This window comes from Peromyscus eremicus, chromosome 13, assembly GCF_949786415.1.
Source record: "Peromyscus eremicus chromosome 13, PerEre_H2_v1, whole genome shotgun sequence".
NCBI lineage: Eukaryota > Metazoa > Chordata > Mammalia > Rodentia > Cricetidae > Peromyscus > Peromyscus eremicus.
The window spans coordinates 33,442,823-33,460,971 of NC_081429.1; the positions used below are offsets into that span (position 1 = coordinate 33,442,823).

At 44.9% G+C, this 18,149-nt stretch overlaps 1 protein-coding gene across 1 annotated transcript in view; it reads right to left on the reverse strand.

Annotated features, from left to right (window-relative positions):
* Sgpp2 (sphingosine-1-phosphate phosphatase 2) overlaps positions 1 to 18,149 on the reverse strand; it is a 110,629-nt gene that overhangs the window by 54,380 nt on the left and 38,100 nt on the right. Inside the window, exon 3 of the mRNA XM_059278509.1 lies at positions 3,729 to 3,875. Coding sequence (XP_059134492.1) covers positions 3,729 to 3,875 — 147 coding nt within the window. The remainder of the gene's footprint in view (positions 1 to 3,728; positions 3,876 to 18,149) is intronic.

Genomic DNA, 18,149 nt, shown 5'->3' on the forward strand with positions numbered 1-18,149 from the left:
CCAGAATGGTACCTTTCTAAGGATGCTGAGGGACTGATAATAATATGTCTATAGGTGATGGGATGAAGCCATGATATAAGAGAAACAGGATTCCTAACATTCTGCCGTGTCAGGATGTGCCTTAGTTTTGGGGTGGTATGAATATGACTTGGCAACATCTATTTGTTTTATTGTCTTCCATTTGAGACAGGGTCTTAGTCTATAGCTCAGGTTGGCCCCAAACTCATGAATGCTAGGATTACAAGGGTGAGCCGTCATATTCAGCTTATAGAGCATCAATAATCAGTGTGAAACAAAATGAAGAGATGGAGGGCTGTGCGTCAAGATGTGGCAAAGCATATACTTTGAATCCTCATGCAGATCTAGCCCAACTCCATTTTTCAAGATAGTCTTCCTCCTGCACTCCGTGTTTCAACCAATTTTATACTTACCTGAGCTTCAAGGCAATTACCCGCCCACACAGAAGTTCAGTGAAACATCAGAAGTTGAGTGAGCTGGGCAAAGATCTCTGTCATCCAAGTCTTAGAAGATGTAGGACAATAGTTAAGGGGTGAGAGTGACAGTGGAGAAGGTGGGCACGTTTCCAGTTGTTTACTCATTCTCAAATTCATATTTCTTCTCTCCCACTCTGCCTTCCTTCTCCCTCTGCCTCCCCCGCTCCCGTCTCTCTCCAGGGCCTCACTGGATAGCCTAAACTGGCCTCTGATTCACCGTCTTCCTGCCTCAGTCTCTGGCACCAGGATTACAGTTCTATACTATTGTGCTGGTTCCTTTTTGTCAATCTGACACAAGCTAGAGTCATATGGAAAGAGCGACCCTCCATTGAGAAAATACCTCCATCTGACTGGCCTGTAGGCAAGTCTATGGAATCATTTTCTTGATTAGTGATTGATGTGGAAGGGCCCAGTCCACTGTGGGCAGTGCCACCCCTGGGCAGGTAGTCCTGTGTTCTGTATGAAAGCAGGTTGAGCCAGCCATGAGGAGCAAGCCAATAATCAGTGTTCCTCCATGGCTTCTGCATCAATTCCTGCCTGCAGATTCCTGCTTTGAGTTCCTGCCTCGGCTTCTCTTGATAATGGCCTGTAACCTGTAAGCTAAACACACCCCATCCTTCCCATGTTGCTTTTGGTCATGGTCCCAAATTGGGACCATCATGCCCAGCTTCTAGTCAGCATGTTTTTTTGTTTTTTTTTTTTATCATTTATGGATGCCAGATTTTATGTAGATACATAAACACACACACACACACACACACACACACACACACACACACACACACACCATGACAGTAGAAGTGAAACTCTTTGGGGGAATTAAAGGAACTGATGGCAGGAGGAGAGAAAGGGGAGGAGAGGGGCATATGGAGGGAGCACATTCAAAGTACATTACAGACTTCCATGAAAACGTCCCTGTGAAATCCAACACTATGTACAGTGAATATACGCCAATAACAAAAAGGATGGGGAGGAATCACTTTCAGATAATGTGATAATTACAGAGAGGCAGATGGAGTTGTCTACCACATGAGTTCGTTTGAAGGCTTTTTGTTTTTCATGGTTAGCCTCCACTAAAACCAATACTTTCCTCTATTATGTGTCAAGACCAAACCAACAGACTGAGTCTAACAACCCCATCAAGACATTTACTTAATATTTAACTAAGACTAAATTACAGATTCCACTTCAGAGAGACAGGGGCAGAATCCTGGATGCCTCATTCTATTGCATTCCATGCGGGTTCTAGGGGGTTTCAATCTGGCTATTGTTGGCTCTGCTTAAAGAGTCATTAATCTCAAGTGAGAACCAATTTAACAAGCCGAGACATCTTTTGAAGTGACTGGTGGGAGCAGTTTAAACAGAGGATTAGGAGATAATCACATTTTGAGTCATCTTTGGGCCCTATAAAGCTGACCCCGGGCCAGGGGGTGTGAGGTGCAGACCCTCTTTCACACCTCTCTAAGCAGGTGACAAGCTTCTTTGTGAGGCAAGCAGGTGGCCGTCGGAAACACTGATCTCTTTAGACACGTCGTCGTCGTCCTCAACTCCGCAGTGATGCTCAGGACTGCTTCATAAAAAGATACCCAAACCCCACAGCAGTAAAACCCTCACAGGCTAGCAGGCACGAGTTAAATGTGGGTGCAGAACTGCTCTGTGCTACTGGTATGAGCTAGCTGGGTGTGAGTAATCAAACAGGGGGAAAAATGCTGTTTCTCCATCTTAAGCTCATTTATTGAGAAAGTGCAGGATCCCAAAGGGCTCCCTGGAAAGAACACTGTGCTTTTCTGGTTTTCCTTATTGCCAAAGCTGTGGCATCTACAAGAGAGAAAAACAAAACAAAAAACAAAACAAAACAAAAATGGTGTATGCTCGCCAAGTCATTAAGCTTTTCCTAAACTTCCCCTTCAATTGTATTGCGTACAAGCAGCAGGCGGCGCACAAATTATTTGACACTAAATCAGCATTCATTTCAAGGGAACTGTTCGAGATTGAGGGAGACTCACAACGCAAGACAAAAATCATCGAAGACAGCCTAGCACTTCACAAAAGCATCACTATATTCTATGCCATTCCACCCAGTCTTCGCTATTTTTCTTCCTCCTGCACACCACAGAGGGACCTCTTTGAAATGTCACATACATAGCACATGTGTGACCACGTGACAAGCCTCCAGGGATCTCTGGCTGTGCCCTTTCAGCTGAAATCAGTGGAGATGGCAGGCTGGAATCACTAAGTGCCCTGAACAGGGTTTCCATTCTGGGTTTCATCACTGTGGCAGTTTGACTGTATTTGGCCCCCATAATCTCATAGGGAGTGGCATTATTAGGACGTGTGGCTTCGTTGGAGTGGTATGGCCTTATTGGAGGAAGTGTGTCACTGTGGGGGCGGGCTTTGAGGTTTCCTATAGTCAGGATACTGCCCAGCGTGTCAGTTGATTTCCTGTTGCCTACAAGACGGTAGCAGTCTCAGCTCCAGCATCATCTCTGCCTGCATGCCACCATGCTCCCTGGTATTGCCATGACTATAACTGACTGAACCTCTGAAACTGTAAGCAAGCCCCCTCAGTTAAATGTTTCCTTTATAAGAGTTGCCATGGTCATGGTGTCTCTTCACAGCCATAAAAACCCAAACTAAGACAATCACCCAGGTCTTTGTCGATCCACAGCCCGATCCATGGCACTGGTGGCCCTGTCAATCATCTCTCCCTACACAGCTGTTTACACCAAAACAGCCAGTCTAAGGGCCTGGCCAGAGATGGATAGGTTTGTGGGACTGAACTATATAATGAGCTACATATGATTGTCTTGAAAGGTAACAGGGAACTGTCACAACTGTGTTGTACCTGACAACCAAAATATTCCCCAATGTCAGACCTTTGAGGCTGTGATTCCTGGATTCCCTATACGTGTAGAACATACTCTACTTCTCTGAGCGAGTTTGAACAGCCCTGTGTTGCTGAAAAACAGGCCCAGTGTCTTACCTCTCTTCTAGTTTGTTTTCTTATAGGAGGGGGAATATCAAAGTACATGAAGTCACAGGTTGGCCTGTTTTTTGCAAATAAAATGCGCTCACATTTTATGCTTTTTCTAAACTAAACTAGAGCAAATAGCAAATTCTCGTGCAAGTAGTTTTAAGGAAGAAGGACCACCTGTTCAAGATACTTGCATACCAAGGCAGGTAATCACCTTAGATGTGTCTGTGATAGGTAAATAATAATGACAAAATACTTACAACCCATATCATGACCAGTCTTCTGGACAAATAAGGATCGATATTCCAGTGGGTGAATGGGAGAAATGTGATGTAGAACACTTCCTGACCCAAGGCGGCCGAAAACCGGAACAGGTAATAGTAGAAATAATTCTTCACAACGTGCTTCTCTACGTAAGCCTGTAAGACAAAGGCCGGGAGATCCTGAGTTCATTCAACATGTCTGGAAAATCCTTGCCTAAAACTCACCAGCAGGGTGCTGCCTCATCCTGTTACTGTGGTCTCATTAACACCAGCCGGTATCATTGCTGAACATCTGCCAGCCCCAGCTTGTAAACAGAAGCACAGGGGACATTAGGGTTCGTTGTTGTTTGCTTTGTTGGGTTTTTACGATGAAATATGTAGCATCAAAGGCAGACGTTTCAGGAGAAAGCTCCTCTCTACCTCCACACATCCGCGTGTGCACATAAAACAAACCCGCGCCTCTGTCTTGTGTGTATAGAAGGCTAGAAGCCTGTAGGAGGACCAGAGTGGCCCAGTACCATAGGGGCTCCTGACATTCAGAGGAGAAAATGATGCTTCTCTCAAAGATATCCATTCATCCCATCCAAGTACTGATGGGGCATAACCTCGCTTAGCTTCTGAGATCAGGTGAGAGCAGACACATGCAGGGTGGTGTAGCTATCTCTAGAACATATGAACATATCACCTTGCAGAACCAAGGGTCACTGCAAATACAATTCAGCGATGAAGTGGGGGTAAAGCTGCTTTCCTAGATCATCCGTGTGGGCTCTGTAGTCACAGGGATCCTTTCACAAGGTGGCGTGAGGGTGTGGCCCCAGGCTTTTGGGCCTGTCTTCCAAGCTCAGGAGCCCATTTTGACTGTTGGGCGTGTCTTTTCCCTGTCTTTTTTTTTTTAATTATTATTATTCACCTATTTATTTTACATCCAGGTCTCAGCCTCCCCCTATCCTCTTCTTCCAGTCCCTCCTTCCTTCCCCCAGCCCTGCTCCCATCCCCCAACCCCCTTCTCTCCCATCTGCATCCAGGAAAGGGCATGTCATGAGTATCAATAAAACATGGCGTATCAAGTTGCAGTAAGATTAAGCACCTCCCATGTATTAAGGCTGGGCAAGGTGACCCGGTATGAGGAGTAGGGTCCCAAATGCCAGTAAAGAGTCAGAAACAGCCCACTGTTCCCACTGTTAGGAGTCCCATAAGAGGACCAAGCTACACAACTGTAAAAAATATGCAGAGTGCCTAGGTCAGTCCCATATAGGAGGGCATGGAGGGGGAGAGTTCTTGAGGGGGGCTGCTAGGAGGTGCATTTCGGAGTTTGGTTGAAGCCTGGCACAGGAGAATCTCCCAAGTGTCTATGGGGAGGACCCCAGCTTAGACTCCTAGCAACAGCAGATAAGTAGCCTGAACTGGCCATCTCCTGTGACCAGATTGGTGCCTAGTCCAGTTATCATCAGAGAGGCCTCATCCAGCAACTGATGGAGGCAGATGCAGAGACCCACAGCCAAACATTAGGTGGAGTTTAGAAATCCTGCAGAGGAGGTGAATGTAGGAGCTGAGGGGTCAAAGTTCACAGAGGGCTCACACAGTCAACTAGCCTGGGCTCATAGGGGCTCACAGAGACTGAACTGTCTTTTCCCTTTCTTAATAAACTGTATTTCTATCACTCAAGATACAAAGGAGGAAGGAGGCAGAGACGTCAGAATCAAAGAGCTAGGTGGAAATGCTGCCCGGCTAGCTTTGAGGATAGGGGAAGGGGCCATGAGCCAAGGAGGGCAGGGTGTGCATTCTCTGAAAACTTAAAGTACGGGAACAGACTTCTCCCTTAAGTCTCCAGAAGGAGTCAGAACCAGGATGACACCATGACTTCAGTCAGTAAAGGTCCATTTTAGACTTCTCACTACCAGATGTCTAAGAGGGTAAGTTCCTGGTGCCTTAAGCCACTCAGTTAGTAGTGACTTGTTTCAATAGTAATAGATAACTCAGCCAGGGACATTAAAAAAAATACTTCTCTCTACATTTTAGTTCATCTTTTAAATAGGACTCATAAAGGCACACCACAGGGATGGTGTCAAAAATACAGTGAGTATATGTTGGGGACATTAAAATGGTCTCCCATTTTGTCACCTCCCTGCCATCACCTTATCCTGGAATAGGTAGAAGGGGAAATTGCTAGGACTAAGCAGATAATGCACCTCAATACAGTGTGTGACTGATCTGCCAGCTTGTCACAATCTAGACTCATCTGGAAAGAGAGTGTGGAATTGTCTTAACTGGGTCAATTGATGTGGGAAGACAAGCCCACTGTGGGCAGCACTATTCCCTAGGCAGGGAGTCCTGAACTGTTTAGTAGTGGAGAAATGGAATGCAGCGTAAGCAAGCAAGGATGTTTACATTCATTCTCTCTGCTCATGGCTTTGACTTCACTACCCCACAACAATGGATTACAACCTAGATTTGTAAGCTGAAATAAACTATCTTCTTTTGTTAGAGTATTTTGTCATAGCAACAAAAAATGAAAGTAGAGCACCATGGTAAACACTTTTATATTATGGCAATATTAATGGCAAATTTAACAATAGAACATTTAACTTTGTTAAGTGAACCAAAAAAAAAAAAACCAAAAAAAACAAAAAAACCTCTTGTCTCTCTGTCTCTGTCCCTGCCCCCCCCCACTTTCTGGTGGAGACAGGGTCTCACCATGTATGTAACCTAGGCTGGCCTAGAACTCTCTGTATCACACAGTTGCTTCAAACCTGGCAGTGATCCTCCTAGGCTTCCCAAATGCTAGGATTACAGGTGTATGGCATGATGCCAGGTTTATAAAGATTTCAATGTCGCTGAAAGTCATACACATTACAAAACTGAAATGCAGACACTAAAGATAAGGAAAATGGGAGGGGGCAGCATTAGACTGGGAGGCCTCTTAAAGACTTACAGGTCTGCAGTTTTGTTTCATTTTATGCCAAGTCAGGGGTCTCTGAATTCTCAGAGGGAAAAGTCATATGTATTTATTCTAGAGAAATCCACCCTTGGCCTATAAAGTTCAGCAGCTACGCTGTGACCTGGGGATATTCTAGAGAGCAGGTATGGCAGGAATTATCATTTGCTGAGGGGCACAGTAGAGGATAATTTGGAGGAAATAAATTTTTAAAGGGCCAGTGTTTCGGAGAACTTGGAAACAGCCAACACTACTTTTATATTTCAGGCATTAAAAAAAAAAAAAAAAAAAAGATGACCTTGAAAATTGCACAAATACACTATACTTGGTACTGCTGACTCTCTCCCAGGTATGCATCTCTCCGTCCTTTCCTCTCTGGGAGGTTCAGCATCTCAGCCTCCCCAACAGCACCCTGGAATTCAGGGGGAAAGGTCAATGCCTCTTGCACCAGGAGGTGATCTGGAGTCACCAGAACCGGTCACGGTTAGCTTGAGAGTTCAGTCTCAAGTCAAGAGCGCACAAGGATTGCCCTGGGTGTGGTTCCTGGAAACAGTGGCAAATCCTGTAGGTTGAAAGTCCTTGCTCCTGGGGGTGAAATTTACTTCTAAATGAATTTAGAGAGAATGGAAGTACAGCAACCCTGAACAAGAAAGACAATGATGCATGAAAGAATTCTTCCAGGTAACATCTCTCAATACATGACTAAATAACTTGAAAGCCAAGTTTTACCACTAAAGTCTTAGTTAATAGGTACCCAAGTAAAGCGGTAAATTGTTATCTTTTTTATAAACAGAATCTGAGTTTCTGAGTGGGGATATGGTTCTGTGAGTGGGTGAGGCTCACTGTGCATATTTGCTGTGCAAATATAAGGACATGAGTTGAGCTCTCTAGAACCACACAGAGCCGAGCGCTTCGTGAGCATCTGTAATCCCAGCACTCCTATGGTAAGATAGAAGGCAGAAACAGGAGCGTTCAGAAGCTCATGGACCAGGGAACCCACAGTACACAGCAGTGGACATCAAAGAAATGCAGTCTCAAACAATGTAGAAGGTAAGGATGGGCACTGAAGGTTGTCCCCTGACCTCCATATGACCACCACAGCACAGGCACATGCTCATTCACACCAGCAAAGATATTATTTTACAAGAGGAGAATCTGAGTTTCCCTTGAAGGAGATCTCAATATGTAGAGCTTTACTATAGCTCAGGAAAGAACCCGAATTGCATTTCTTGGGTGTGTGTTGGTCTCCTCTGGGAACCACTACAGAGACAAGGACCAGGGTTAGAAATAGAGATGGGGAGTAAAGGGGCCTGAGAAGAGAGGCCAGAGCTAAGAGAAAGGAGTCCTCGCCCCAGATCCCTATTTCCCTGCTCCCAGCTTGCCACATGGAAGGGACCCTTTAGCCCAGGTGTGTGGGCAGTGTTTTGGGGTCCTTGTCTAGGAGAGAAAGATCAGCATGTCATATTACAGAAAAGAGTGAGGTAGTATTAAACACGGACATGCAGGTTGACAGAGAACAGCTCTTAGAATGTTTGAATGCTTGTCCTTGGCGGGTGACTTCTGTACTGTGATTTTTTTTTCCCCTTCCAGCTTAATACATGTTAGGATTTTTTCTGTTATTAAAACAAAAGCCAAATGCTTTTTAGTTGCATATCATTTGTCACACAGCCAAATAAGAATGTCTGTCTGGTAAACAAGGGTGATAAAATGGAAATTATCCCCACAGGCATTAATCCAGACTGCAAAATGTCATCGATTTTTCTCATTAGTGTATCTTATGGATTGCTTGTGTTTTTCTAGGGCATTTTGGGTTTTTTTTGTGTGTTTTGTTTTGTGATCTCAGTTTCCTAATCACACCTTTCCTGTTTGACCATGAATTCTCCAAATGCGCATTCTCCTCTATGGGGGTTCCCATCATGCTGATACAGGGGAGTTGCTGGTATTTGCAGGTAGCTCATCTTCTGCAAGGCTGTAGTGAGTGAATAAGAAAGCGAGAAGGGACCAGGGTGGCTGCCTGAGCGAGACAGCCATTGGCCAGAACATATGGCTTCTTGACTCAGCTCTATTCAGAATATCTGAGCAGTGTTTTGTTTTCTAAACATGAGCCCAGGAGTCCTAAATGCCAAGGATAGTCACCCAGGTCAGTGTGGCTGAATTGTCAGAAGGGCTGATCCGGACAGCAGAGAGGTGAATGCCCAGCAGACCTGGCAGCCTGCCCAGGCTTTCAGAGGAAGGACACCAGAAAAGTCTTAGTCAAAACGAAGTGTGACCTTGGGGAAGTCCATTGACCTTTCTGACCCGTGCTGGCCTTAATTGTAAAAGATGTAAAGGACAAAGCAGATTGGCTCAGCTGACTTATTTTTAAGCATCTACCCCTGAGCTATGTCCCTCACATCACCCTCTAGACCAAGTATTGCTCTTTCAAATGGGAAGATCCTCCTGCTTTGCTTGACCTGAGGGATTATTGGGCAAGCGCCACCACACCTGGCCTCAGTTGCTTTTTATTGTCTGATTAAACTGAGAGGCAGGAGGAGGAAACAGCTCATCAAATAAGATGTTGCCCCACAACTGGAACACAACGATGTAAGACGGAATGTCCAAGTAGGTTGATGAGGAAGAGCCTGGGGAAGCTGTCGTAGGTCACATTTCTCCTACTCCTTCAAAGCCCTCAGCAGAACCCACCAGGGAAGTGTGGCAATCAGCTTAAAAACCACTGAGCTTCGTGCCTCTTCCTGGCCCAGATATCACCTTCCTGTTAATAACCTTTGGCCCCAAGCACATGGGCTGTAGCCATGCCAACCTAACTTTGAGGTCTCTAAGGTGAACTCTGGAAGAACCTTGAGGCAAGGCCACACTACTAGCCTATTCTTTTCTCACATTAGAGCTATAAATATGTCTTCTTCCAAAGGTCAAGTCCAAGACATCGCACTATTACAACAGGCCTAGATGAAGTCCATACTGAGAGGACAGCGGCAAGTCTAAGCAGGCTACTTTCATCAGGGGCAGTAGAAGCAGCTCACTCTCGAGGCTGAGAGACATTAAACCCATTAGACACTTGTTTTTAAATGACTTTAAGACCCAAAGGCCTTTTACAGAATACACCAATGGCACTCTGTCCTTAGTAATGGTTTATCAAAAGGAGAACATTATCATTTAATGTTCTTAATTGGGCTTTATTTTGTTGTTGTTGTTTGGTTAGTTTTGTTTTCAAAATAGGGTTTCTCTGTACAGCCTTAGCTGGCCTAGAACTCTCTGTAGACCAGGCTGGCCTCCAACTTATACAGATCCACCTGTCTTTGCCTCCCAAGTGCTGGGATTAAAGGTATTTATTCTAGAACCAGGTAACACTTCATTCTACAACACAATAAATGTTCCATGAGCCTGGCAGAACATTCTAGAACACTGGTTCTCAACCTTCCTAATGCTGTGACCCTTTAATACAGTTCCTCATGTTGTGGTGACCCCAACATAAAATTATTTTCATTGCTACTTCATAACTGCAACTTTGCTACTGTTATGAATCAGAATGTAAATATCTGATATGCAGGATATTTGATTTGTGACCCCTGTGAAAATGTCATTTGATCCCCTCAAAAAGGTCTTGACCCACAGGCTGAGAACCACTGTTCTACAGACAGAAAATGGCTTGAAGAATGCAGAAACCAAAACCAAACATGGATCAGTCACTTTCCTTGCAAGCAGACAGAACAAATGGAAAACAGCTAATTCTCCCTACTGTTTTTTGTTGTTATTGTTGTTATTGTTTTGTTGGGTTTTTTTTTTTTGTGTGTGTGTGTGTGTGTGTGGGTGTGTAAGGATAAATAGCAGGATATATATAAATAGCAGGTGGTCACTGCTGTTGACACTGACCTGGTTGAGAAATTTGAATGTTCTTTCTCTAATCATGATTATTAGAATGCCAAATAAATGGCTGACGTGGTGAGGGAGAGGACAGGTCACAGAGCCAGGTGGTTAGGATCCCAGGCCAATGGATTAGAGGCTGTGGTTAAAGCCAGGCTGGCTCACGGCTCACTGCCTGAATAACGTCACTTCAATCATATGATCTCACTAGGCCTCAGTTTATGCATTAAATGGGAAGAGTAACAGAACAAGCCACAAAAAGATGCTGGGAGGATTGAGGGAGGGCGGACATTTCTCAGTGAAAGCTAGTTGTTACCATGATGATGATGATGACAATGTGGTGGTGGTTGTGGTGATGACGACCCAGAAGATGGTGATGATGATGGTTGGCCATAGGGAAAGCAGTGACATCTTCTGCAAAGAGCTTTTCAATTCTAATAGACAACCAAATCACCATTTGTTAAAATGCAAATTGACCTGGGGTAGGACTGAGCCGTCCGAGAGCTCCCAAGGGAGGATGATGCTTATTGGTGGGTATAGGTCACACCCTGAGTAATAAGGACCAGGTGCAAAGATTTCAAAACACAAAAATAAGACTCAGATTCAATCCCCAGCCATAGAGGACACAACAGGCATAGATAAGAATGCAAGGCATCGTAACTAAAGCAACAGATTAAACTATTGGGCAAAACGAAGCCTCCGGGGAAATCCTGCCATAGGCTAAGGGCGAGAATGGATGTCAGTCAAGCACCTTCCCCATAGAAAGTCACAAAGGAAGAGCTCACAAAACATACACTTCAATGAACTAACAGAGAACTGGCTCATTGGCAGATAAAATAAGCTGGCTTGGGGCTCCTGGCCTTGAGTTGGGAGAAGTCTACATACTTTCTGGATAATAAACCCAAAATTAGTAAAGACAGGGTCACAGTTCGATTTGAAGATCGACCCTGCCTTCTCAGACCAGCATAATACAGAAAACAAGCCTCATCTGTTGCTCTAGCAAGGGCATTTGGATCACCTCAGTTCCGGCTGAGAAGCCAGCCTCTTGTGTGGGAGGAACCGCTGTCATTAGGTGTCTATGCCACTGATAGTTTTCACACTTAACTGAAAAAGAAATCTTATTTTTTCAAAGTGAAATAAAATATAAGGGAAGAGTATAATAGTAAGAGTAACATTGGAAATTCTAAAATTTGCCTTTTCTAACCCAAGCTGGCTGAGTAGGGATTCTTCTGCCGTTTCTAGCTAAGTTTCCAGTAATGGACAACATGCCTTTATAGCTAGGCCTCCAACTCATTGCCATTAGTGCCCAGTGGTGGTTCCATCGATCCAAGCTCACCCGGACACAAATCTGTACACTAACATGCTTCCCCCGCTGTTTCTTTTTAAACACTGGGGAATCAAGGCTTCGAGCCCAGAAGGAAAACAGAATGATGATGACCAAGAAAGACGGTAAAGAAAAAGAAGGAATGAGAAAAAGAAAAGCCAGGAGTGAAAGCATGCGAAGGTTGCATCTCTCATCCACGAGTCCAGCTTGGATCACAGGTTGGGTGATCTAGCAGCTGTCTTCCCTGAGGTCGGGTGATTGAAATTTCAGGTCGGTGAGACTCAGTAAAAATGGAAGGATGACTTCTTCAAACAAAAGCTGGAAAGGAAACCGCACACTAATCATTTTCTTCTGCTTTGTTGGCCTTTGTCAAGATCCATCCATCTGGGTCCAAGACTACCAGGGAGGGCAAAGGGGTCTGGGCATAGTGTGGCTTTTTAAAAAAATGGTAGTTTATCCTGTCTACAACCCAACTGTGTTTTTCCCCTGGCTGATCCTTCAGCTCTCAGCTCATCCTCTGAACATCTCTGATGTCTTCTCTGTCTTTTTTCTCAAGGCACAGTGACCGTGTTGGGCATCATCAGGAACAGTAAGCTTGGGCTACCAACTGGGAAAATCTCAACAGCAGGACACAGCGATCTAAGTCACCCATGACTTTGGGCCTGAGTCTAGGCATGGGCCTTGCAATTGAACACAGTCTTGCTTCCTTATGACTTTTAGATCCCTGGGGCCTAAAACCCAGCCCTTTGGGTTTTCTTAAGAACAGAATAGAGGAATGGGTCAGCATCTGCAGGGGACAGCAATGTACAGACTTTTCAGAGGACAGAGACCAGCACCTCTGCAAGAGCATTCCCTCCACAGACCAGAAGAGCAATGTGGAGTGACACAGAGAACAGAAATAACCACTGCCAGTTCTAAAGGGAGAGCAAGCCAGCTGTCCTTCAGACGTCCCGAAACGTCTTCGAACAATTTTTCAAAACATTCTGGATCCACTAAAACCCAAAACATTTGTGCCAAACATTTTTCCCATTTAATTGCTAAGTCCTTGTGTGTTGGGGGAGGGATTTTTTTTTGCTGCAGATGTTTCTGATTTGTTCATATTAACTTATCAAAATGACATTTGGAAGATCGAGATGATGTTCAAGAAGGAGTCATATGAACTTGGGTTCATTAGTTCTAATCTGGAAAATTCCACCACCCCAAACATGTATACATGCACGCGTGCGTGTGTGTGTGTGTGTGTGTGTGTGTGTGCGCGCGCGCACACACACACACACAGAGACAGAGACAGAGACAGAGACAGAGAGAGAGAGACAGACAGACAGACAGACAGAGACAGAGACAGAAACAGGGTACAGAATGAAGAACATAAACATGGTAGGGCTGGCTATCTCCTCTACCTTCACTGTATGCCCCTACTTGGTCTGAATTCCCTCTAAAGAAGTACCAGTGACCAAACCAAGGACTTTGCAATACTAGGTAATAGTTCTATCACTGAGCACTACCCATCCTTCCTTCCTTCCCTTCCTTCTTTCTTTGGTTTGGCTTCAGTGTTGTGCAGTTGCCATAAAGCTCCTTCTGTCCTCAAACCCTCCTATTTCAGCCTCCTGGGTGAGGATTACAGGGCTGTGCCATGACGCCCAGCTGCAGTCTTCACAGACATTTTCTAAAGCTTTTTTTTTAAAAAAAAAAAGCCACCAAAAGTATAAGAAAAGCTATTCAGACACATGTGAACTTTCCTCCTTAATAATCTTTTACCTGTGATGGAGTTATAAGCAAACGTTTAAATTAATAGTAACAAACCTGAAACTCAATTAACTCAACGCCAAAGTCAAGGTTTTATCAGAGGGACTTCCTGCTTCCTTCTTTCTTGGGTACAGAAATTCTAGCTGGCTATTTTGTTTATCCAAGACTATCATGGGAGAAGTGTGCATGCCATAGAGAAAGAGGTGGCATAGAGGTAGTTGTGCTGTGGAACGTCCCCTCCCCCACATCTTAAATCTCCCCTCTATTTCTGACAGCTCTAAAGGAACCCAGGATGGTAAGCACAGGACTTGGGAAGCATTTTCCCTCTCCGGTCCATCTCACCCTTCCAGGGGTGACTTGTCACTATCTGTCAGCAGACATCCTGGTGGAGCAGGGATTCACCAGACTGGGAAAGAACATGAGGGGAACGGGAGAGGACATTTTGTCCAGAGGGTCTGGCCTTACACCCCTCCTAAGTCTTTTCTACGTGGAAAACTTGTAAGATATCCCATTAGCTTCCTCCACATTTTCAAACTGTCATTGCCCACTGGAAGGGTGGGTCTAAGGAAGCTTAAAATCACTAGTCACAAAAATAAACTCAGGAAGAGCTTTGAAATTGTGAGTACACACACAAAGGAACATGCAGTGGGGGGGAACAATGGCCTTTTCACCCAGCCTGTTGCTGACCCTCTGATTTCTGTGTGCTTTGTGACTTATTTTTTAACTGTAGTTTTGAGATGAAAGTTTGAGTCTTTTATATTGCATTTTCTTCCCGGGAATCTGATTTCCACTTGTTTTTTTTTTTTTTCTTTTTTTTTCTGATTAACACATTTCAATTGAAAAAAAAAAAAAACCCTGAAAATTCAAAAACAAAACCCAAATTACCCATTGTTCTATTCCGCAGACTTAGCCTCTTAGAACATTCCTACTGTTTCCTCCTAGTGCAAAGCTGTGCGCAGTGATAGGTGTTTTCACACAATTGTGACTGCATTCGTCTGATAAGTTGTAGTATTATGTAACATGCCCTGAGCAGTTTTCACTAGGTCTGAGGACATTTTGTGTTGTTTTGTATAGTTTTGTTTTATTTTGTTTTTTGAGACAGGGTTTCTCTGTGTAGCCCTGGATGTCAGGGAACTCACTGCATAGACCAGGCTGGCCTCTGCTGGTGGTCATGGCTGTGCCAGAGGAGCAGAAGGGGGCCATTGAAGTTCAAGGTGTCAGCCCACCAGGAGGCGAATCCCTGATGGGTGAATCTCAGATAGGCAAGGCTTGAGACCACGGACTCTAGAATGTCCTTTGCTTCTGCTGTGCCTTTACATGTTTGCTGCTGCCATCTTCCTCTGGTATCTGGCACGGTGTGAATGGGTGCAGGGAGATCCCCACTGCCTGTAATATAGTGTGTTTATCTCATGGAAATATCCTATTCCATTGGGCATTTTTACCTGTGAATTATTATAAAGATGATTTCTTCCTAAGCTGTATTGTCTAACTGATAACAATAATGTTAGTTTAAATAGAGTTTTGATGATTGAAAATAAACACAAGTAAGTGTCACACAGCTAGGGCCTAAGAGTTTCACCTAAGGAGCTGCATAGATTGCAGTTCAGGTTAATGATTAAGGACAACAATTGAGTCCCAGGAACCAGGCTAACTTAAATTTTTTTTAATCTTGATATTAAAAGATGAATTCACAGGTTTTGGTGTACATCATAGCTGAAACAAAGCCTTAAAATAACTTCAGATTAGATAAAGACGTTTTTGATAATAGCTTTAAGATGAAAAAAAACCTAGAAAACAATTTAAAGTTTACAAGGACACACTTGAAAAATAGAATGTAACCATGTTGTGATTTTTATATTGCCTAAAAGATTTTGTTGGAGTATATAAGCTGTAGAGAAAAAAATAAAGACCCAGAATAGAAAATAGAGATTAGAGAATACAGAAGAATAATAAAGAAAAAGTCAGGCCGGGCGGTAGTGGCGCATGCTTTTAATCCTAGCACTCGGGAGGCAGAGGCAGGTGGATCTCTGTGAGTTCAAGGCCAGCCTGGTCTACAGAGTGAGTTCCAGGACAGGCTCTAAAATTACACAGAGAAACCCTGTTGAAAAACAACAACAAAAAAAGTCAGAAGGAAACCATCAAGAGAGTCTGTGAATGTCTTTTCCCGTACCTCCTCAGATAAAAAAGTCATAGCACACTGACTCCACAGATTTCTTTCCAGCCATGTGATGCTGGAGGCTGGTCCCCCAGGCAGCAGTAGCCCTCAACCTCTGAGGTCTGCCTGCCTCTGCCTCCTGAGTGCTGGGACATATTTTACATCCTGGTTTTGACTCCACTTTTTCTGTGTCACGTGTTTTCTTTCACCCTTGTACTGGGGGAGGTGAAGGCTGGCGGGAACACCCAAGAGGTCCCCTGAGTCACTACTGGTTACACGGGCATGGCTTCTCCCACCTAAGACACTTCCCAGTAGAGTTCCTTGCCCGCATCTGCTGGAGCACATGGAAGCACCATATTTTCTAGTCTCTCTCTACTTCACACTCTTTTCCACATCCACACTGACAGTGTCCCCTGGGTGAATCTTCCCAAGGACTTCAAGTCTCTCATCCCTGCTTTCTGTCTCCTCACAGCTACAACGTTTCCCTACACAGCCCGAGCTAGCCTCAGATTCACCATACTCCTCCTTCAACCTCCAGAGCAGCTGTTCTCAACCTGTGGGTCTTGACTATTGGAAAACAGATTTCCGATGGAACCCCCAACCATAAATTTATTTTCATTGCTACTTCACAACTGAAATTCTGCCGCTGAGCAGTGTCTCAGTTCCTAAGACCGTCGGAAACGTGTGTTTCGCGATGATTGCGACCCACAGGTTGAGAACCACTGCTCCAGAGCAACAGGATTGTGCCACCATGCATGGTTGTTCTTTTCCTTGCTTTGCAGAAACTCCTCTGCGGGCATGCTTTAAGGTCATCGAAGGCCCACAGCTCAGGCACACTGCTGAAGAAATGAAGGATGACTCGGGAATAGGAATGGACCACTACAGGGGTTTAGGCAGAAGGACCATCCCCTGTCCCTCTTATAGCAGGTGAGGCCAAGCCCTCCGTGGTTAGGAACCCATCAGCCTGCTTAACTTGCTGCAAATCCTTTGGCTGAGTTAAACGGAGAACAGAACCTCAGAGGGTCTTGGTGTTGTTACACCTTCGACTCAATGCTGGATCTTCAGGACAACCAAAGGAACACACACGTGAACGCATTGTGGGGAATCAGCCATAGCAGTAGATGCTTAATCAGTGGGAGGTGTGCTTGTACTACTTTTATTAACAGTATAAAGCGAAGGATTTCAAAAGGCTATCAGCTCCTGGTAGGATATAAAGCAGAGGAAGCAAACAAATTAAAAAGAAGAAAGAAAGCCATCGGGATGGGAGGAAAAGAGGCGAGGAAGCCACCCTGAAAGGGTGACTTGGATTTTGACACCAGCCGGAAGGGGAAAGGATGCTGTTCCTGTGGGTGACCTCTGAGTGCCCCCACTTCCTATCCGAAACAAAAACCGAGAACTCAGCGCGCCTCGTGGTCCACCCAGAGGATGAGTCATGCTTGTCCATGTCAGGCCTTGGCTTTGCCATGTGGGATTTGATAATAGTTATTTAGGAAGAGACCACAGGAACAAAAACAACTTGATGAAACCCAGAGAAAGCGAGTCTGTCTTTCACGGATGGTGACCGAATGCCACAGACTGAGCGCCGACCCACCCTGAGTTAGCCCGCAGGCTCTGGGCTTCGACGAGGCTCCTTCACCACCAACATAGCATGCTTGGGATTCCTGCTCAGTAAACATGGACTGTGTTCCTACACCTACGGAAATAGACCTCGGGGATGGCCAAGTGTGCCAAATGTGGTTCTCATTTCTTTCCACAGGAAGACGCTTTCCAGAAAGTACTGGCTGACCTCAGCCGATGACCCTGATGTGTCAGAGATGGTTCAGAGTACTGTGACTTGGCAGTATGGAAGCGAACTAGACCTTGATGACCCATGTATGGTATCTCCGCACATAAAAGGAAGACAAAAAAAAAAAAAAATCAGGATGGCCATGAAAGGGGGAAATAAAAGAACATTTGAAGTCTTAAAGCCTCATGTCAAAATGGCTGATGGTGTCAGGGGTGGTGGTTCAGGACTTTAGCCTAGCACCCAAAAGGCAGAGGCCGGTGGATCTGTGGGAGTTTGAGACCAGCCTGGGCTACAAAGTGAGTTTCCGGTCAGTCAGGGCTACATGCTAAAGACCCTCAAAAACAAAGCACAACACAGAGGATGGTCGATGGAGGTCCAAGTATACAGAGCCCCACCTATACCCTCTTAAGCAAACCCCTTACCCATTATCCTTTCTACATCAGGGAGAAGCTGCCCTATTACGCCAGTTATACATCTCCTCAACCGACTGTCAGCCACGGGGCTTCTCCAGTTAAAAGGATGACTTCAGCAACTCCAGAATCTCAGACCTTGTCCTTTGGAGTGTGGCTTCCAGACAGCAGCATGGATGTTGCTTACAAATTCACAGTCGT